The sequence below is a fragment of the Saccopteryx leptura genome, chromosome 5, assembly GCF_036850995.1.
Source record: "Saccopteryx leptura isolate mSacLep1 chromosome 5, mSacLep1_pri_phased_curated, whole genome shotgun sequence".
NCBI classification, from domain to species: domain Eukaryota; kingdom Metazoa; phylum Chordata; class Mammalia; order Chiroptera; family Emballonuridae; genus Saccopteryx; species Saccopteryx leptura.
In genome coordinates, this window is record NC_089507.1 from 53469565 (window position 1) to 53489033 (window position 19469).

Below are 19469 nucleotides of genomic sequence, written 5' to 3' on the forward strand. Positions count from 1 at the left end.
CATTTCCCTCCACCCTTTTTATTGCAATAAATGAGAAGAGAAAGGAATGATAGCAAGTGTGATTATATCAAACAAACAATAGAAAATTTTTGTCCTTTTTTTTGGCAGTCCACCAGCTACTCATTTTTAGTGGCATTTTAGTGGCATCTGATGCCTCCATCTGAGAGGCATCCCCCTCTGCAGGCACAAATGTGCCTGGTCATGAGCAGTGGGAGGCTGTTTAAACACACCTTACTTTTCACACTTGCATAACAAAAGTCAGCCTCATTCTGATTCACCTCAGAACCTCTTTTTGTTTTCTTCATGAAGAATTCCTTCTTCATACTAACAGAAAAATTTGTGTTTAAATTATTTAAGGGATAAAAAATCATTTCCACCTATTATTTAAGTAGTTTCATTATTACTATCACTATAATTTAAAGAGTGTCATTCACATATGAAGCCAAGTGCATGGGGATTTTCCTCCCCTCCTAAGTTAAAAAAAAAATTATAAGTCATTTCAGGTATTTTATGATGATGGGAAATGGATTAGGAAAATGTAGCTCTGTTTTGGGGATTCTCATTTTTGTAGTAAAGGCGTTCCTGAGCTGTGGCTGTTGGCAGATGTGTTCGTCAAGTTTTTCACTTTTTACACCTTTCGTATTTTCAAAATGGTAATATATTTATGTTTTATCACAAATCTGTGTTTTTTAAAAAAATCCAGACAAATATAATGCAAAAAGTACCACAAATCTGATCTTTTAGAGCTATTCTTCCATCAGTTTTTCTTTTGAAAAACATGAAATTTACTTTACAAAATGGGATCAGATTATAACACCTTAATTTGCTTTTTCAAACTTAAAAACAGTACAAAATATATTTTAATGTCATTAAATGTAAATATAAACATTTTAATGGCTTCAAAACATTTCAAATCTATTAAAAATAGATTTAAAAATCTGTCACCTTTGGCCTTTTTTTCTGTTACATGGCCATCTTTCTGTTGGTTTGCCGAAGCTCTGAACATATTAAAAACATTTTTTTTTTTTGGTCTCGACTCTAGAGCTTCCATTTTAAATAAAATATTTCGTGATATGGAAAAAAGATTTAAACTATGAATCAGAGATCCTGGATTTACTGGGGGGGGGGGGTTACCTCTAGTTAGGCTATGTCTGTGAGCGAGTCTTTTCTCACCTGTTTTCAGAAGAGGCTGAACTTGATGCCTCCCCAGGTGCCTTTCATCTCTGCTGTCATCTAGAGTTGGCACATTCTTTCCCCGTTGGTAACGTCTGTGGGGCTTTGAATACTGAAGGGCTTAATTTCAGTGTAGCTGTAAAATGTTACTGCCTCCACTTTCCTTGAAAGGTTTTGTAGTTTATGCTTAAAGAGATCCCTGCAACGTGGGCCGTCTTTCTGGAAGCTTAATGAAGGGCATAGGCCACGCAGATCTTCTCACCTGTTCTAACTGGTGATTTCCAGGGCTGCTTGTGCGCAGGTAGGAAGGGTTTGCGGTTACAAGGGAGGGCAAGCATAGAGGGAGGCCCTGCTGGACGGGTAGATATGAAACACTGTAATCCACAACCCTGGAATTAGAGTAGGAGTTTGATAGCACTTGTAGCAGATACACTGGGCTGTTTATATTTTTGTGGTTCTTCTGTAAAGTGGACTTTTCACATTGAACAAGACTTAAAGGGTAAGCACAGGGGTTGTGTGCAGTGGCACCTAATTATTTTGCTGTGGAGCAGAAGGTTATTTGTAATTATAGAATCAGCTCTGAGAGTTTTACTGAGTAGGGTTTGCGTAGTTAAATACTCAGAGCTAAAAGCCATTGTCAAACCAAAACATTCTGATGGGAGAGAAACTCTTCCTGCCCTGCCTAGGCTCTCTACCAAGTGACCTGGCATTATGTGACATTTCGACAGGAATGTCTGTGTAAGGTATGCGATGGAAAACCCTGGATTCGGCCTCTGCTTGGCTCCCGAATAGCTGCTTGTACACTCTGGGAAGCATTAGTTTCTGGCCATAGGCTGTGCGGCCAATTCTGTGAGTCTTGCTTTGCAAAGATGAGCTGCTGAGAGGTATATAGTATGCCCGAGCAGATGCCCTTGAGTCTTTCTAACTTCTCTTAACAAAAGGCTGGGAATGCTTGGGAGATGCTGTTGTCCCACCAGCACCAGTCAATTTTCTTTCCCGATTTTTAAAAGAGAAGAGCTCTTGTTTTCCTCTTCATTTTTGTATACTGAGAAGTTTGCGCAAAGGGAAAATATTGATTTGTGCTAGATGCACCCATGTACCTGAACAATGGGCATGGGATCCATTGTTCTGGTTCTATGCAGGGAACGCTCTCTACCTGCATGTGATGAGGTAGTGCCCTGCTATTGCACATCTTGCACTGATTCTGTGATGTTTTGTCCCAAGTCCTATTTTATTTTATTTATTTATTTATTATTTATTTATTTTTTTCATTTTTCCGAAGCTAGAAACGGGGAGGCAGTCAGACAGACTCCCGCATGCGCCCGACTGGGATCCACCCGGCATGCCCACCAGGGGGCAATGCTCTGCCCATCTGGGGCGTTGCTCTGTTGCGTCCAGAGCCATTCTAGCGCCTGGGGCAGAGGCCACAGAGCCATCCCCAGCGCCCGGGCCATCTTTGCTCCAATGGAGCCTCGGCTGTGGGAGGGGAAGAGAGAGACAGAGAGGAAGGAGAGGGGGAGGGGTGGAGAAGCAGATGGGCGCCTCTCCTGTGTGCCCTGGCCGGGAATCGAACCCAGGACTCCTGCACGCCAGGCCAACACTCTACTGCTGAGCCAACCGGCCAAGGCCTCGAGTCCTATTTTAGACAGAGGAAATGTCAAATTGTGATGTGACTGGGGCAGGGTGCACCAGGCTATGCTTGTGCCATATTGACATGCTGATTTGTGAGAAAGAGGGTTTCTTATTTAAATTTTTTTTTCTCTTTTTATTGAATTCATTGGGGTGACACTGGTTAACAAAATTATACAGGTTTCAGGTGCATAATTCCACAACACACCATGTATATACTCTGTATTGTATACTCTGGTTTCTCTTCAGATTGCATAAATCTTTTGCCTTTTTAAAAAAAGTTTTTAATTTTAATTTTTTTCAGTTACAGTTTACATTTAGTGTTCTTTTTTTGTTTGTTTTTGTATTAATTTCAGATGTACCACGTAATGGTTAGGCATCTAGATTACAAAGTGTTCCCTGTGATATTCCCAGTACTCACCTGGCACCATACATAGTTACTACAATATTGACTGTATTTCCTGTGCTCTATTTTACATCTCCATGACTGATTTATTTTCTATTAGAGTAAGACTTGTCCTTCAGCAGAGCCACCCATGGAGCAATTTCTATGAAACACAGTTAAAATCATTCTTAATAAAAGAGCTAATAAAAAATTTACTTTTTTAATAGTAAGACTAAGATATTAACATTTTATAAAAATTCTGGTCAGGTTATACTTTAAAATGACTAATGGAATATCCTGGAAAGACTTGAGTCGGATCTAAACAAGAATAAGCCTTGTCTACGACCATACCACCCTGAATGCACCTGCGCTCGGAAGCTAAGCAGGGTCGGGCCTGGTAGTTCTCGGGTGGGAGACCGCCTGGGAATACGGGTGCTATAGGTTTTGTCTTCGTGTTTATGGATAATCATCCCTTCCTGCATAAGACTGAGGCATACTATTGCAGTTTAAGTGTTTTTATTGGATTAATTGGTGTTCAAATAACCTGACATGGGGAAAGGTATTGTTTTCCTTTACTTGGTTCTATTATTTACAGAAAATACAACATGACAGAAGAATTTGGGAACTAGGTTAAAAAAAATCAATAATATCAGTACTTTAAATTTTGTGTGTTCTCTTCAAGGGTTTTTTTTTTTATATCATTTATATTTCTGGCATACTTGCTGTGATAGAGTACATGAAATTTCCTAACCTTACCTTTTTTTTCTTAATTGAAGAATGTAAATTACTGATTTATTGTGTTATTCATAGAAGAGTTGATTAATGTGAATTCACTATTAACTGGGATAAAAAAATGAACAAGACAAATTTTCCTCTCCAAAAAATATAATTAATATGGGAATATTTATAACTCAGTAATGCCAATATCCCTGCACCCTGTATCTTTTACCCTACACATAAAGTGGAAGTTAAAAATTTGGAAAACAGTATATTGATATTAAATATGAGGATGACATCTATAAAGCTAGAGTAAAGAATTAGCTTTGTGGTCTTGTGATTGATTGAGTTTTGTTTTTGTTTTGCTTTGTTTTTGAATCAGAGATGATTGTTGACCATCAGATTGAGACAGGCCTTTTGAAACCTGACCTTAAGGACAAGGTGACCTACACCTTACTCCGGAAACACCGGCATCAAACCAAGAAATCCAACCTTCGATCCCTGGCTGACATTGGGAAGACAGTCTCCAGTGCAAGTAGGATGTTTACCAACCCTGATAATGGTAATGCAGGGCCGACTGGCTGCTGCTCTGTTCACCGGTCTCACTCACCTTTACTCCATCGCTTGTCATCGTTTTTTTAACCCCCTCTCCCTATTTCTTCTTTTCTCAAGTTCACCTGCCACAGCCATTTCATAATGATACTTTGTATCCAACTGGGTAGGTCTGTAAGACCTGTTGGAGGGATTTCAGTGGTTATTGTAGGCTGCAAATGCCAAGATGCCTTGCTTGCTCCAAATACATCTATTCTGATGGACTGAGATGGTTTGGTCATAATGCTATAATGAAACAACTGAATATTTGAGATGACTCAGCAGACTTGTAGATTACTGAGTACATCAAGGACTATACTTTTGACATGGTAGTTTGTCAGAATTAGGAGGACAGACTAAGATGTAAATGCTCTGAGATGTCACATTACTTGCTATGTGAGCTGGTGGTGTTCAGCCTAGAAGTGATCATTCATCAAAATAAGGCTCACTATTATTTTTCTACTGATAAAACGATCTGTTCTTTTATTATCTTATATTAATAGGTGTGAGAATAGTGATTCAAGGTGGATATTAATGTCATTATATAGCAACAGGAAAGATAGTGTGTCTTATTCATTATTTTCTGTTGCATTTACCAGAGTTTTCTGTAAAGTGTCTGTCTTCTGTGCCGTTTGTCTTTGTTTCAAATAGATTTCATGATTGGGTACAATCTGAGAAGGGAGAAGTTAATTTCCATGGAGTATTGGAAAGTGAAGGCATGGTGGAAAGATTGGTGAGCGCTGAGCTGGTAGAAGCAGGTCTCTCCCATCCCACCCCCAGTCCTGTTTTTAGTATTAAGAGGAATGAATAGATAAGAGGCCTTCTAATTCACTGCCCTCAGCTGCGTTTTCAGAATAACGTGAAACACTGTCACTGAAAAGGTGCGCTAACTGAATTGTATAAACTGAGTTTTAACTCAGTCGCTGCATTTCTGGTAATTGGGTTTTCTGACTAAATATTAAAATGAATGGTAGTGTAGAAGAAAGCTTACTATTCGCAAACTTTTTCTGATATATTTTTGAACCATTCCATCATTCTAATTTCTTAATGAGTGTTGAGTTGTTTTTTTTTAGTTCTTAAATAGAACTAAATGAAAAGTTCAGTTTTATTGAGGAATATATACTTTTTAAAAAGCAAAACCAGTTATAAATAGACAATTAAAATAAAAATGTTCTTAATTATAAAAACATTCACAAAAGAAAGAATGTAATCTAGAACATTCCTATTATAACTTGATGGTTCTGCCATTGCCTGGAATATTCCTGCTGATCGGAAATGTTCTGGTTTTTGTAGGTTTTTTTAAATTGTATTTTTGAAGAGAGGCATTGTTTAGTGGCTGGGAATGTTATGGGATGAAGAAGTTATAACCGATATCACAAATATTTTATTTTAAAAGCACTTCTTATGTTAAAAATTGTGACCATTAAAGTAAAATTCTGTCTTTTCTATCTTACTATTTTCCCTCTTGCACAAAATGAAATGACATGATTTGAAGATTTTCCTTTTTGTCACGAAGTAGGTGGTCATATAAAGAAGCAAGAAAGTGCATTTTATTCAAATATTTCTGTCTATGCAAAGCAGAGAGGAATGGCTAAGACACAGGGAGGGCGCCTTCTACCAGTGCGGTGTGAGCCTCCTTCTCCTGGGTGTGCAGGCAGAGTAGAGACCGGGAAAAGATGGGTGTCGGAGGCCAGGTCTTTTGCTTTAGGGGAAAGTATCTGAATGTGGATTACAATTAATGAGTTGATATCGCTCATCACTCGATCTTTTATCCTATCAGTAGATCTGTGTACTTCAGAGGAAAGTTGGCATTGCGGCCGTCTTTCACATTTTCTCTTATGAAATGTTATTTATATATGCTGGTCAGAAAGCAAATAGGAGGAGCTGGCAGACCTTTCCTTTCTGTCTCTTCAGCGTACACCCTGCAGCATGGAATTTGAGGCGGCCTTTTAAACATGTTATTATTGATCCTTGTGCGGCCTGATTCCTCTTCAGTATCCAGAGGCCAGATCTGGCTTTGAGAGATTCTATAGTAATGAAGTTCATGTGCCTGCAAGGTTCACTTTTATAAATTATCAGATGGAAAATTTTGGGTTTTCTAGAGGCACTTAACTTACAAGTTTATACAGTTGCCTTTGTATGTTAGGGTTTAATTACTTAATATTCTTCAGATAAATTTCTAAAATAAAGAACTATGGAACTCTTGCTACTATTTTAATAAACCAGAATCTTATATTTATTGCAGTTAGAACTAGATTCTGATATCTTTATGTAAAACCTAGATGAACTTGGCATGATCTAGAAAATATACTCAGTGAAACTCAGTTTAGTTAGGAGAGCAACAATATAATGAATAGCTGAAACCTGTGAAGATACTTTAAAGTTGGAAAGTTTTTATTTCCCTGAGGCATGCTGGAGCCACCTCCTCTCTACTCGTAAGAGTTGTTACCAGGAATTTTGTGAGCTGGTTGTTAAACATAACTACTATTAAAAATGAAATGATAGAGATATAAACATGTACTTAAGTAATTATATTAAAGGTGAAGGTAATGAATACTCAGAATTTCTCACTTCCTCTTATTTTACTGTACTTGACCATAGTTTATGCTCTTGAGGCAGTTTACAGCTATTGTGCCTGTGTGGTAGCGATGCTAGAAAGTGACACGCCACTGTGTACCTCTTCCCAACTCTGCACACTGTGACTTCATATGTGTAATTTGAAATCGACCATGATGGTAATATTTATACCATATGAATCAGCAAAAGCTACAAATCAGGGTTTGATTTATTGGTAATTGTCTCTAGACTTAAACAAGTGATGAAGAATGTGCTAATAATGCAGATTCAACTTAAAAGTATATACTGTCTGTAGTTATTTTAGTCAGCCTCGCTACTATAACAAATTAGCATAGACTGGGTGGCTTGAACATTATATTTACTTCTCACTGTTCCAGGGGCTGGGAAGTCCAAGACGAAGGTGCTGCAGATTGGGTATTTGCTGAGGGCTCTCCTCTTAACTTGTGGATGGCTGCCTTCTCACTGTATTTTCACATGGCAGAGAGATGATCTTTTTCCTGTCTTTTCTTTTAAGGGCATTAATCCCATTCAAGATGGTTCTGTCCCCATGACCTAATTATCTCCTAAAAGTCCCACCTACTAATATCATGACATTGGCGTTAGGATGTCAAGATATGAATTTTGGGAAGATACAAATATTCAGTCCATAACAACGATTAAAATGTGAATAGCGCAGAGTTGAGGAAATACTCTTTCAGTATTCAGTTTTGCAAAGGCGTTGCCGACATTAATGACAGATGAGTGAAGTCTGACTTGTCTTCATTGTTTTACTTTTGTCTTAATGTGTTAGCATGAATGATAATGGATGTTCAATATGTCTATTGGAATATAGACATATTAGCATGAATGATAATGGATGTTTAATATGTCTGTGCTTGTTTGTCAGTTGTTACTATAAGTTGGCTACAGATCAATTTTGGTAAAAATTAACAAAAGCATTCTATGAAAATCATCTGGCTGTTGGTAGGCAATTGCAAGATTATTGAGTGTTTTATTATTATTTGTATGTGTGCTATACACCCTTTATATTAGTAAAATTTACCACACACACACACACACACACACACACACATTTTTCCTCCCTGCTAGAGAGCTGGTTTTCAAAAATTTATCATCACATTCCCTACCAGTACAATCACTGTATATCCACAGCTAAAGACTAACTCTCGTATTTAAGGTTCTGAAGTGGTTTGTGTCATTCAAGACAACTTAGTATTTTTAAAAAGAAATTATAAACATTTTTATTTGTAATAAATTAGGGAAAAATCAGGCTAGTTTCCAAGATGCTAATTATTGTGAAATTACCACTTGTCTGAGACGTTTGTAAATTCTGATGGACATGTATGCCAGGTACGAAATTTGAGGCAAGTTTTGTTAATTTCTCAATATATTAATTGAGGCATTTCTATAGAATTAGTGTTGATTGAAGAAATTAATGAGGTTATAATTTCCTCCGGTGCTAGATTTTCCTTTACCTACTATATTCTCACTATTTTTTCAGATTGAACCATATGAAATTGCCATTTTTGGGGGGTAACATAAAGTTGACTGTCAGTAATTTCATGTGGTTCTGCCTAATAATTTCATATGACATACTTAGGTTATAGTTCTGTATTATTGTGGTTTACTATGAAAGAATAATATGTAAGCCTTTCTAGTATTTAAAGTAACATTAAGTCCTTTCTAGTATTTAAAAATCAAGTGAGATGTATTTAGCTTGCTTTTTATTAGAAAGTGAAAATTTATACTTAATTGGTATTCATTCAGTAAATATTTAGTTGTTTATGACAAGGTTGTCTGACAATTCTGTTTAAAAAGCCATGGTTTATAGGATAACTAGACTTAAAAAAATCATTTACCATTTATTTACATGGAGACTTTTGCTAGGTATGATCTGAGCTTAACAAAGATGAATGAGACCTGACTGGAGGACCAAGGTCACTCGGGAGCCTTAATTTGAATGTTCAGCTTTCACTACCTTGGTGGAAATTTGGGCGAAGCTATTGTCAGTTTGTCCTAAACTATCATAAAAATCAGTTTCTTGCCCTCTGTGGTCTGGGAGTACAGACACTTTTGACTGGAAAGTGACTGGCCATCCAGTCAGACCTACCGTTTGAATGTCATTTTTTCCTAAGACAATTTCTTGGCCTCTTATTCATTAGTTTTTTTTTATTAGAAATATAATTCAGGAGTCAATTTTAATATCTATAAAACAGATAAAAGAAATTAAATGACATAATATATGTAAAATGTTTAGAATGGTAATTGGCATATGGTAATCACTCAACCAGTGATATTAGATTATATGTGATATGTTTAAACACAATTAAGGAAGAGAATTTTGTGTTAAGTAAGAGTGGTTTTTGGAATGATATTTGCTCTGTAGCTTACTATTTGGAAGAAACTTACTGGTCTGTGCTGATTTATTCCCTCTGCCCTGAGGTAAACGGTATGCCTACCACAGCAGCAATGGGAGAGGTCGGAGCCCTCTATGGTCACAGTCCTCTTGCAGAATATCTGCCCCTGTCATTGGGTTTACATTTTGCTAGGTGGCTATCGGGGAAATACTGAACCACACTGAGAACCCCAGACCTAGACGAGGAGTGCGGAGAGGCTGTCCCTCCAGCCAGGCAGCCGGCTCCCAGGCCCCCTGCTGCTTCCTGCAGGCTCTCTACTGGGGACACATAGCATCTTCTGTACTATTTACTGGGATATAGACAGCTCCCGATCCAGCCTTTGGGTTTTATCTCTAACTCACCACTATTGTTTTTTCGTCAAGTTTGAGAAATGCGATCCCCTTGCTCCCACCACTTGTTGCCACCACTTTTTTCTCTCTGGATTCCTTTTTTGGTGTGATCTACCAGGCAGGATGCTGCTGCCTCGCCTTCCACCTCATGGCTGTTTCTGACGTAAGCACACAATCCCTTCAGGTATTGTAAAAGTCTGTTGCTGTTACCTACAGTGACATAGATAGCGGTTAACAACACGGGACAAACCATGAACCATGGAAAGAAATCAATTGTTTTTGTTAATAGTAATTCTAGGCCCCATGGAAATGTCAGTGGGATTAGCGAGGCTCTTGTCACTTTGGATCTGATTTGAGATTAGGTGTCTTCAGGCTGTTTGGTTTGGATATTAGGTCAGGCTGCCTAGATGCTGACATGTGGTGGCGCTGGCTGGGACCATGGCCAGGTTTGGCCGCTTTCTCAGTCTCCTTAGAAATTCTTAGCTTTTTGTCTGGGTTTTGGATTCCAGCTTATCTTCATTGTCTCTGCCTGGGTAGTTCTATTTTGTGACCATCCCCTCCCCACCCCTCCATGTCCTTTAATTCGGACATAGTCCCTGAATCAGCGGGTAAGGCAAGCATGTCCCTGCCCTCCCTCAAAGATTCTGGTCCTTTGAAGCAGTCTGTCATGCTTCCCTAGTTCTGAGATGGGTTGGTCGACAACTTAAGATGAGTCATCTTCCCAGGTGCCTTTCGGCATACAATCAGCTCTCTCCAAACCCAACAGCATCCATCCATCTGTTTTGTTCAGGACTCCAGTTCTGCATTCATTTGCATAGCACAGATGAACGTCCTGGCCCAAACCCAATGACCAAGCTCTTCTCAGCCTTAGATGTAATGAGCTATTCCATGGAAAGTTTCTAGAAAACTACCTGAAAGAAAGTGTTTCCCAATAACAGTAGCTATTGTTATTGTTTTTATTATATTTCTAATTCATTTATCAGACCCCATGCTGATCTTCCTTTCTGTTCCCCACGCAGGTGACCCATCTTCCAGATTTATAGTGTTCGGATTTTTAATAAACACTAACACATTTTTCTCCAAGGGTCACTCCCTCCCAGTATGTGGTAGTCTGTTCTGCTCTTTATGACAGTGAAGATTCAGGCATAAGAGATATCACAAACCCTGGCCAGATAGCTTGGTTGGTTTGGGCATTGTCCCGAAGTGTAGAGGTTGTAAGTTTGGTCCTCAGGGCACATACAGGAACAGATTTATGTTCCTGTCTCTCTCTCTCTCTCTCTCTTTCTCTCTCTCCCCCTTTCTTTCTTGCTAAAATCAATAAATTTAAAAAAATTTAATTAAAAAAAGATATCACTAAAGTTGAGGATTTAGATTTTGACATTAAAGGCTTACTTTATAATCTTCTTGAAGACCTGGTGCTATCTTTTCCAAAGCCTTCATTCTAATCATGGACTTATACTTAGTAGTAGTGTGATTTTGAGCAATTTAAATAACCTTTTTGAGCCTCAGTTGTTATATCTATAAAATAAGGGTGGTAATGTCTTATTCTGTGTCTACAACCAGGATTAAGATACCTTTGTGAAAATATTTAAGTATAACATGAGCTATACTTGTAAAGTAAGGTATTATTTAGAAATATTTTAAGGGGCAAATAGTGCCTTTCAGATTTAAAACAGAGGGAAGAGCTTCAAGTCGGCACCTTTATTTTGTATTCTGTTATTTTCTGTATCACTCAATTATTTTCTTCCACTATACATATGAAAACATTCTTGGAGTTCTATTTTTTAAACAGTGTTTTTGTTATCAACTTTCTAGATGCCAAATAACATGAAAAGAGATTTCAATTATGAATTTTATAATATTTTAAATTTAGAGTATGAAAATTGATCAGTATGTCTGAGCAAAGCCAGTTTTTAGCTCTCACTAAGTAATATACATATAACAGGCTGTTACCCTGAACTAAACATACATTAGAATGTCACTAATTGCCAGTCTGTTTTACTTAGCCAGAGTCTGGGGTGGAGTAAAGGATGGAATGTTTCTCTTTGTGTTATCCTACTACACGTAAGTTTACTCTTCTCTATTTCTCCCTCTCTGCAAAAACCACATACTTAAAGGGCCCTTCACTGATTTGCTTCTGCCAACCCTGAGCAAATTTTCTTTGAAGGCTTAAGGTCCTTGATAAAGCTGCCCTTGTTAAGTTTTGTTGTCTCAAGTCTTACTGTCCTCTAAGAGAAGACAGGAACGTAGGTGTAGATCTGGGGTCACGTCCCGGTCAATCTGAAAGAGAAGTGGGAAGAAGAGTAGAGGGAAACATAGGCACACCCGAGGAAAGGAGGAAAGGCAACATAAAGACATAAGATATAAGCATTTTACCAAAAGAAATAAGGGGGAATAAAATGAAAGCCTTCCAAGATTGATTAAGCATGCCTCCTTCTCCTCAGTCCCTGTTTTAGTACAAACACAAAGGGCAAAAAAGAGATGAGTTTTAGGTTTGTGAACTTGATATCTTAAGAATCATATTTTAAATTCAGAGTAGGCTAAGGTTGTGTCTGTAGTGTTTTCCAACACCCTTGGGATGTTGAACAAAGAAGGCATCATTTTGTCAATGATAATAGTAGTAATAGCAATGATAATAACACCTCCCATCAGTTGAGCACCTGTAATATACCAGACATTGTTCTCTAGTAATGCTTATATCATTATCTCCATTTGCAGATGAAAAACCTAAAGCTCAGAAATGTAGGATAACTTGCCCAAGCATAAAAAATGGAGGAACCTAGTTACTTAATAACAATATGCTAATTCAACTACAAAGGGTAATGAGTTTTCTCAACTGTAATTTACTTCCCACACATCAGCAAATCCAAGTCTTTCTGTGTGACCCTGTAATGGTGAAGGGCTCTGGAGGTCATTCTATTCCTAGGCAGAAATATATGAGGAACATGGCAGTTGGATGTCTTTATTGGCTTTTCCAAATGGAATTTGTAGACAACTTATCTCATGTTTACACATCAAATGCTGCTATACTCGGGTTAAACTTCCTGGCTAAATAACAGTGTGAAATGCATAGTAGGTGCTCAATAACCATTTGATTATACAACATTGTAATCCTGAGTCTTAAACTTTAACATAAGTAAATTTTATTTGCTTTTTTAATAAGACTGTTAAAAAAAGAATTTTTCAAGAGCATTGTTTTGGTCTACTTGCATAATTCAAATAGGGACACCCTTCTCACTTGAACAGGTTTGGGATTGATGGTTTTAGACAAGTTGATTCTCAAGGGAAGCATGAATCATCAAAAAAAAAAAAAAAACAAAAACAAAAACAAAAAGAAGTGCTCCTCACACCATCATTTTCTGCAGTCTAAATATTGACAACCATCACCCCAAAATTTTAGAGTTAGATATTTTCCCTTATCAAGTTTTAAGAATATAAATCAGTTTCTACCTGGTTTACAGGCAAAAGTGATTTAAAAAAGAACTTGTAAGACAGAAGCAAAGCTAAGTTGTTTATTTTGTAGTTTAAATGTAGAAGAGATACAATAAAAGCATTATTTGGAAAAGGTGTTCACTAATATATTATCGCCATGGTATAATTATAGAAAGTTCAGTTCCAGCTTTGGGAACAACTCTTCAAAATTTTCCCTTTGAGTAACTGTGAAGAGAAGAAGCAACATGAAAGCGTTACAGAGTTTCTATCTCTTTCTGCACAGAAGTATGCTTAGGGTCCAACAAATCAAAATGTTGGAATTTGCCAACAAGTAATGGATGCTGTGAGCCTCCCAGTTTTCATGGTGCAAAGCAGCCAGATGGCTCCAGTCAGCTTTGCTAAAACCCAGGTGCCAAGTCTCTATGGGCAGTTTCATTTTCATGGCTGTCTTTGGAGCCAGGTTCTTTGCGCGTGTGTGCCAGGCTTCACTCCCCCGTTCTCTTGATGGTGAGGCTTACTGTCAGTGGAGACTGTCTATGCAGAAAGGAGTTTCCAGCTTTAGTTTCCAACAAATAACACGTTGACGTGTCGAGCAGAGGTGAGAGAAGCTACTGGGAAAGTTAGTTATTAGCACCTGAGTTTTGGAGCAGCTGCTGATCTCCTGTATTTACTTTAGGAACAAGCCTTGGTATCAGTGAGCTACATACTGATTAGAAGCTAAAGAGTGTGAATGCTCTGTTGAGTTTACTTTGTATTACCAACCCCTGTCAGTTCTCACTGACCTGGGATTTCAGTCGGTTGCTGCTTGGGCCCAGACCAATGGCTGCCAGTTGTCTAGCCTCTTTCATTTCCATTAGCTGAGCCTGAAGGAGCATTGGCTCTTGAAGCAGGTCACTCGATTATCAAAAGAAACAGGAGATGAAACTTGATTCAGTATGGAAATATATGTTTCTAAATGCCTCCCTCTTGACAAGAGCAATTTTGGAGTAATCTCAACTGGTGCATTTCCCTTTATCATTTTTCTTAGTGCAATAAAAACTTGCAAAGAAGTTCAATTATGGGAAACAATTAAAAACCCAGATTGCAAAGAGAAGACATCAGATTTGCCTCAAACAGGTGCTGGCACAGATGGCCCACTCACAAGTGCTGGCTTTATTTACAGCATTTAAACACAGACAGATAAATTGACAAAAATGTTTCTAGATTTTATAATGTGCTGAATGCCCAAATTTGGCCATAAAATTACATTAGCTTGTAAATGATTCAATTTAAAACTTGACCTCCCAAGTCTCCAGTTGCCTTAAGAAGACCATTTGTTTGCCCTGTCATTTGTAAGCTTGTGTGAATAGATTCTCTAATCTTTGCTTTTGGTTGGATATGCTTTGTTTATTGCCTCGATCATTAAGTGACTGTCTTCAATATTAAGGGAGAAAAAGTCGCTCACACTGAATTGTATGTAGTGTGATGGTTAGATATTTCCAACCTCATTGTCCTTCCCTGAAGGATAATTATGCTGCCTCTTTCTCACGAGCCTTAGAATGAGGCATTTCATGAGAATAGAAAGATAGATGACATGAAACCCACATAAAACTGTCTTCAGGCCAAAGTTGATGGTGCTGTCCAGTTGGTAAAGAAATAGCCGGAGGAACCATGCTGTGTATATATAAATATTTAGCCTGCATCATTTTTCTGTCTTGGATGTGGTCTAAGATTTGGCAGGAGTATACCAAATATTAAAATTATAGTAAAATAAGTATAAAAGGGCATCAGAAATAAGGAGTAACATGCATTTATTTCTCAATGGGTTTGTATTTAGGTATCGATGTTTCTGTATCCCAGTCTCATGTTTCTGAAGGGCTGAAAAACAGTGGGCAAAAGAAATTGTATATCAGTTCTGTATTCACCAAAGAAAATATTTCAGGAGTGGAAGTATGGAATGTCCTTTCTACATTTGTGCACAGGATCTATACAAAGGTCTGCTGGGTAGATCATAAGAAAGCTCCTTACTAATGTAGCCCCCTGCTCCCATGCTTCACAAAACTGTGACTGCCCTGTGTGTGTGTGCTTATGTGCTGCAAAATTATTAACAGTCTTGACCTTACATTTTGAGATTAATGTTCATATGTGAATCTTTCCTCTGGATACAATCCATATGTTGTGCATTAGAACACAGGGCAGATCGTGCACTGGTACTTTGGGAGCTACAGTGATTGAATGTGGTCTTTTAAAAGTCTTCTTCATTCCGTGCTGGAGTTTGTTCTATCAAAGGATGCACAGTCACGGGAGGTGGTGTGTGTGGATGTAATATGTCATTCTCCTTTAACCCGTTTGTGTGATTTGCTTTAGTTTTTTTTTCTTCTTAATTAATGCTCCATCCTCATCCTTGCTGTGACTGCTCATGTGTCCTCCTCCTCCTCCCGTCTTCTGCTTCTGCCACTAAAGCCCGCAGCCCGCTTGAGAACTCAGTGCCCTGCCTATCAGCCCACACCTTGGACGATGACCCTCGAGTGCGGCGCACTCCCAGCGTGGGATGGCTAAGTAAGTCGATGTCTGGGGAAAGGGCAAGGATGGTGGCGGTGGCGGGCCTTGGGAGGGGAGGACCGAGTGGGAGGCATCCTCAGAATGTCTGAGAGGAGAAGGCTTGCAGGTTCCTACACTCACAGTTACCTGATATTTTTCTTCTACTACCTGACTGTGCATTAATAATGCATTCCCTGGGTGATCTGCTGTCCGGGATTCAGGTTGAGTACCTTGTAAGGAAGTTGGAGAGTGTGAGATGCAGGGTCAGCCTGGTACTGGGAACGCCTCCTTCATGGAGCACTCCTTTCTTTCTTTCTTTCTTTCTTTCTTTCTTTCTTTCTTTCTTTCTTTCTTTCTTTCTTTCTTTCTTTCTTTCTTTCTTCACTTTAGAGAAGAGAGAATAAGAGAGAGAGAGAGAGAGAGAGAGAGAGAGAGAGAGAGAGAGAAAGCGGGAGGAGCAGGAAGCATCAACTCCCATATATGCCTTGACCAGGCAAGCCCAGGGTTTTGAACCAGTGACCTCAGTGTTCCAGGTCAACGCTTTATCCACTGTGCCACCACAGGTCCATGGAGCACTTCTTGAGACCTGGTTTCCTTTAGAGGATCCTGAGGAAGATACTGGAGGTGAGATCTCTGAAGGTAGTTTGAAAGCATTCCAGTGCTGGGTAAGAGGAAGAACTTACTAAGTTAGTCCAAAAACAAACAAACAAACAAACCCAAATTTCCAGTATATGTCAGGAAGGCAGTAGGTGTTACAGACAATGAAAAAATATTATAAAGCAGAGTTTTTATTTTTTACAGAGACAGAGAAGGAGTCAGAGAGAGGGATAAATAGGGACAGACAGGAATGGAGAGAGATGAGAAGCATTAATTATTAGTTTTTCGTTGCGACACCTTAGTTGTTCATTGATTGCTTTCCCCTATGTGCCTTGACCATGGAGCTACAGCAGACCGAGTAACCCCTTGATGGAGCCAGCGACCTTGGGTCCAAGCTGGTGAGCTTTTTGCTCAAGCCAGATGAGCCTGCGCTCAAGCTGGCGACCTCGGGGTCTCGAATCTGGGTCCTCTGCATCCCAGTCCGATGCTCTATCCACTGCGCCACCGCCTGGTCAGGCTATAAGGCAGAATTTTTATGTTTTAAAATAAAAAGCTTTATGTTACAGAGACAAGGTTTATATACCTAAAATCCAAAGAGAAAAATATATACAAAAAAAAAAAAATAATAGACTTTCCCCTAAGATTTTCAAATTTGTTTAAATGATATAAATGTTAGTTGTCAAGAGACCTATCCATGGTGACATCACTCAGCTTTTCACTGTTTATTATTACCTTAAACCTATTGTGTAAGCATTTTACTATTTTAATGTGAGGACATTTCACTTTCCTAGAAAGATATCTTTCTCCAAAGACTTAGTGGGAAACATCTTAGTTCATCCTAAAATGGTGTTTGTTGTGATACATTATTCCAGGGCTTTTATCAGAGTAAATTTGACGTTTTTAGAAACTATATCAGTAATCTGTCAGTCCACTTGGGATATAAACACATCAGGTATTTAGAGATGAGTCTTTGCCCTCAGAGTTTGTCCTTTTTTTTTCCCCCCTAATGAGGGAGGCAGGACATAATAGATAACAATTGTACAAAGTGCTCAGTGAAATGGCAAAAACACATGCATGCTCACTCACACACAGGAGATTATGAGAACATCTGCTCTGCCTGGCCTGGGAGTTGTGATGGTAGAAGAGACTTTTGGAGGAGGTTATTTTGGGGCTAAATCTTAAAGGAAAAGTAAGAATTTGGTGATGGGAGACTCAGAGGAAGGGTGCTTTATTATACTATATATTTACTTTGTAATGATTTATGTTATTAAGTAGGTCTCATTTTACCTGACTAATAATAAATGTTGCAAATATTAATTCATTACCTTTTGGGTACAAACCCTGAACTAAGTACTTCATGAAATACCATTTAATTTTCTGAACAATTCTGTGGAATGGCTATTGATATTATCCACATTTTACAGGTGAAGAAATGGGGCTCAGGGAGCTTTAGTAACTTGCCCAAACCACACAGCTACTGAGTGTCTAGGGCAGGACTTGAACTTTATCACATAGTAGTTTTGTCTATAACTTTGGTGAGTAATGTCTTATTGAAATTAAAGTATAGGAAATATACATGGTTAGATTTCCAAAAACATCTACTGCCCCACAATGAAGCTTTGACACTGTTATGATTTTCTCTGCAAGGATCATGTATTCCTTTTAACAAATTCTTTTTTTTTTCTCTCTCAGTGATGCCTCTTGGGGACAAGTAAGTTTAGGTAAGAAGTTTAGTCATTGGGATTTGGAGTCAGGCAGGATTGGATTTGAATCTTTACATCTACATTTGCTGGTCTGCAGGTATTGGGCAAGTTATTTCTCTACTGTAAACTTGGGTTTCTCAACTATAAAACTGAGTTAATATTACCAACATTAGATTGTGGTAATATTAATTAAAATTTAATTAGAATTAAATTAGAAATGTATAAGACGTTTAGCATATTGCTTAGCTCTCCGTAAATCCAGCACCACTGTTATTGCCAAAGTGCTCATAGGAATTGCTCAAGAAACTGTAGCTGTTTTATCCTCTAAAAGTCTTATTTATTCCATGTCAGGCATTTAGACACTGGCACATTGTTGTAGATAAAGTGTCAAGAAAATTGACCCAAGTGTTCAGTTGGTTGATGGAAATATGACAACTTTTTGGAAATCAACCTAAGACCACACCTTGGTCAGTCCTTCTAAGAAAACACATTTTAGTCATAAGAGAGGATTCATCTCCTTGTCTATTTATGTGATATATTCTCTCCCTAAACAAACAGCTTTGTTGTATAAAATCTTCATAATCTTCCCCAGGGCTTCTAATTAACTACCACATCAATTCAATACATTATATATTACACATACATATGCATATTAAATAACAAAATTGTACCAAGTGGTGTGAAATAATCCTGGTTCTACCTACCTATCTACCTACCTAACTTAATTCTTATATTTTCTCAGTATGAACCTATAGTCTAATCAGCTTCTCTTTTTTCTTTTGGCTTATATTGTGGCAAGTCTGACTTCTGTGCCCAGTGCATTTCTCTGCCCTTCTAGGAATGCCTGTCCAAAACTGTTCAGTAGGGTCTGAATGAAGTTCCATTTTCTTTATAAAATAGTTCCAGTAAACACAAAAGGTCTTTCTAGGTCTTAAATTCCACTGTTCCTATTGTCTGTGCCTCACAATAGAAGATTTGCCATATACAGCATTGTTTTAAGTTGTCCTCTGATGCTGCAGTGTTTGTCTTATTTTATTTCAACTCTATCAAAGCTCCCTTTAGGGCAGAAGCTATATCTCCTGCTTTGGCGTGTCTTCCAGTGCAGGGGAGCTATTTGAAACACGGGAGTTGTACAGTAAACAATTATTGATTCTGGACACTTCGACATTTCATTAAAAGCAACCAACAGCCCTTTTTTCACTAGGGCCCATCTTGGCAACAGGAAACTATTAACCAGAAATAAATATTGTTTACTACTTGCAAAAACAATTTCCCCATATTTCTGCTCATCCTGACCTGATGAATTTGATTGCCAGTTTATTCTCATAGTTAACATGGAATTATCTTTCAAAAAGACCACCAAAGTTTCAGCTAAAACACAGGTTTGCAAAAACAATTT

The 19469-nt window shown here is 38.2% G+C and overlaps 1 protein-coding gene across 7 annotated transcripts in view; it reads left to right on the forward strand.

Annotated features, from left to right (window-relative positions):
• SLC4A4 (solute carrier family 4 member 4) overlaps positions 1 to 19469 on the forward strand; it is a 392384-nt gene that overhangs the window by 205872 nt on the left and 167043 nt on the right. For 5 of the 7 annotated variants that reach the window (XM_066386292.1, XM_066386294.1, XM_066386296.1 and 2 more), the window contains one exon: positions 4287 to 4466. In XM_066386292.1, the coding sequence (XP_066242389.1) occupies positions 4287 to 4466 (180 nt within the window). The remainder of the gene's footprint in view (positions 1 to 4286; positions 4467 to 19469) is intronic. The other 2 variants (XM_066386293.1, XM_066386297.1) reach the window with 1 other exon arrangement.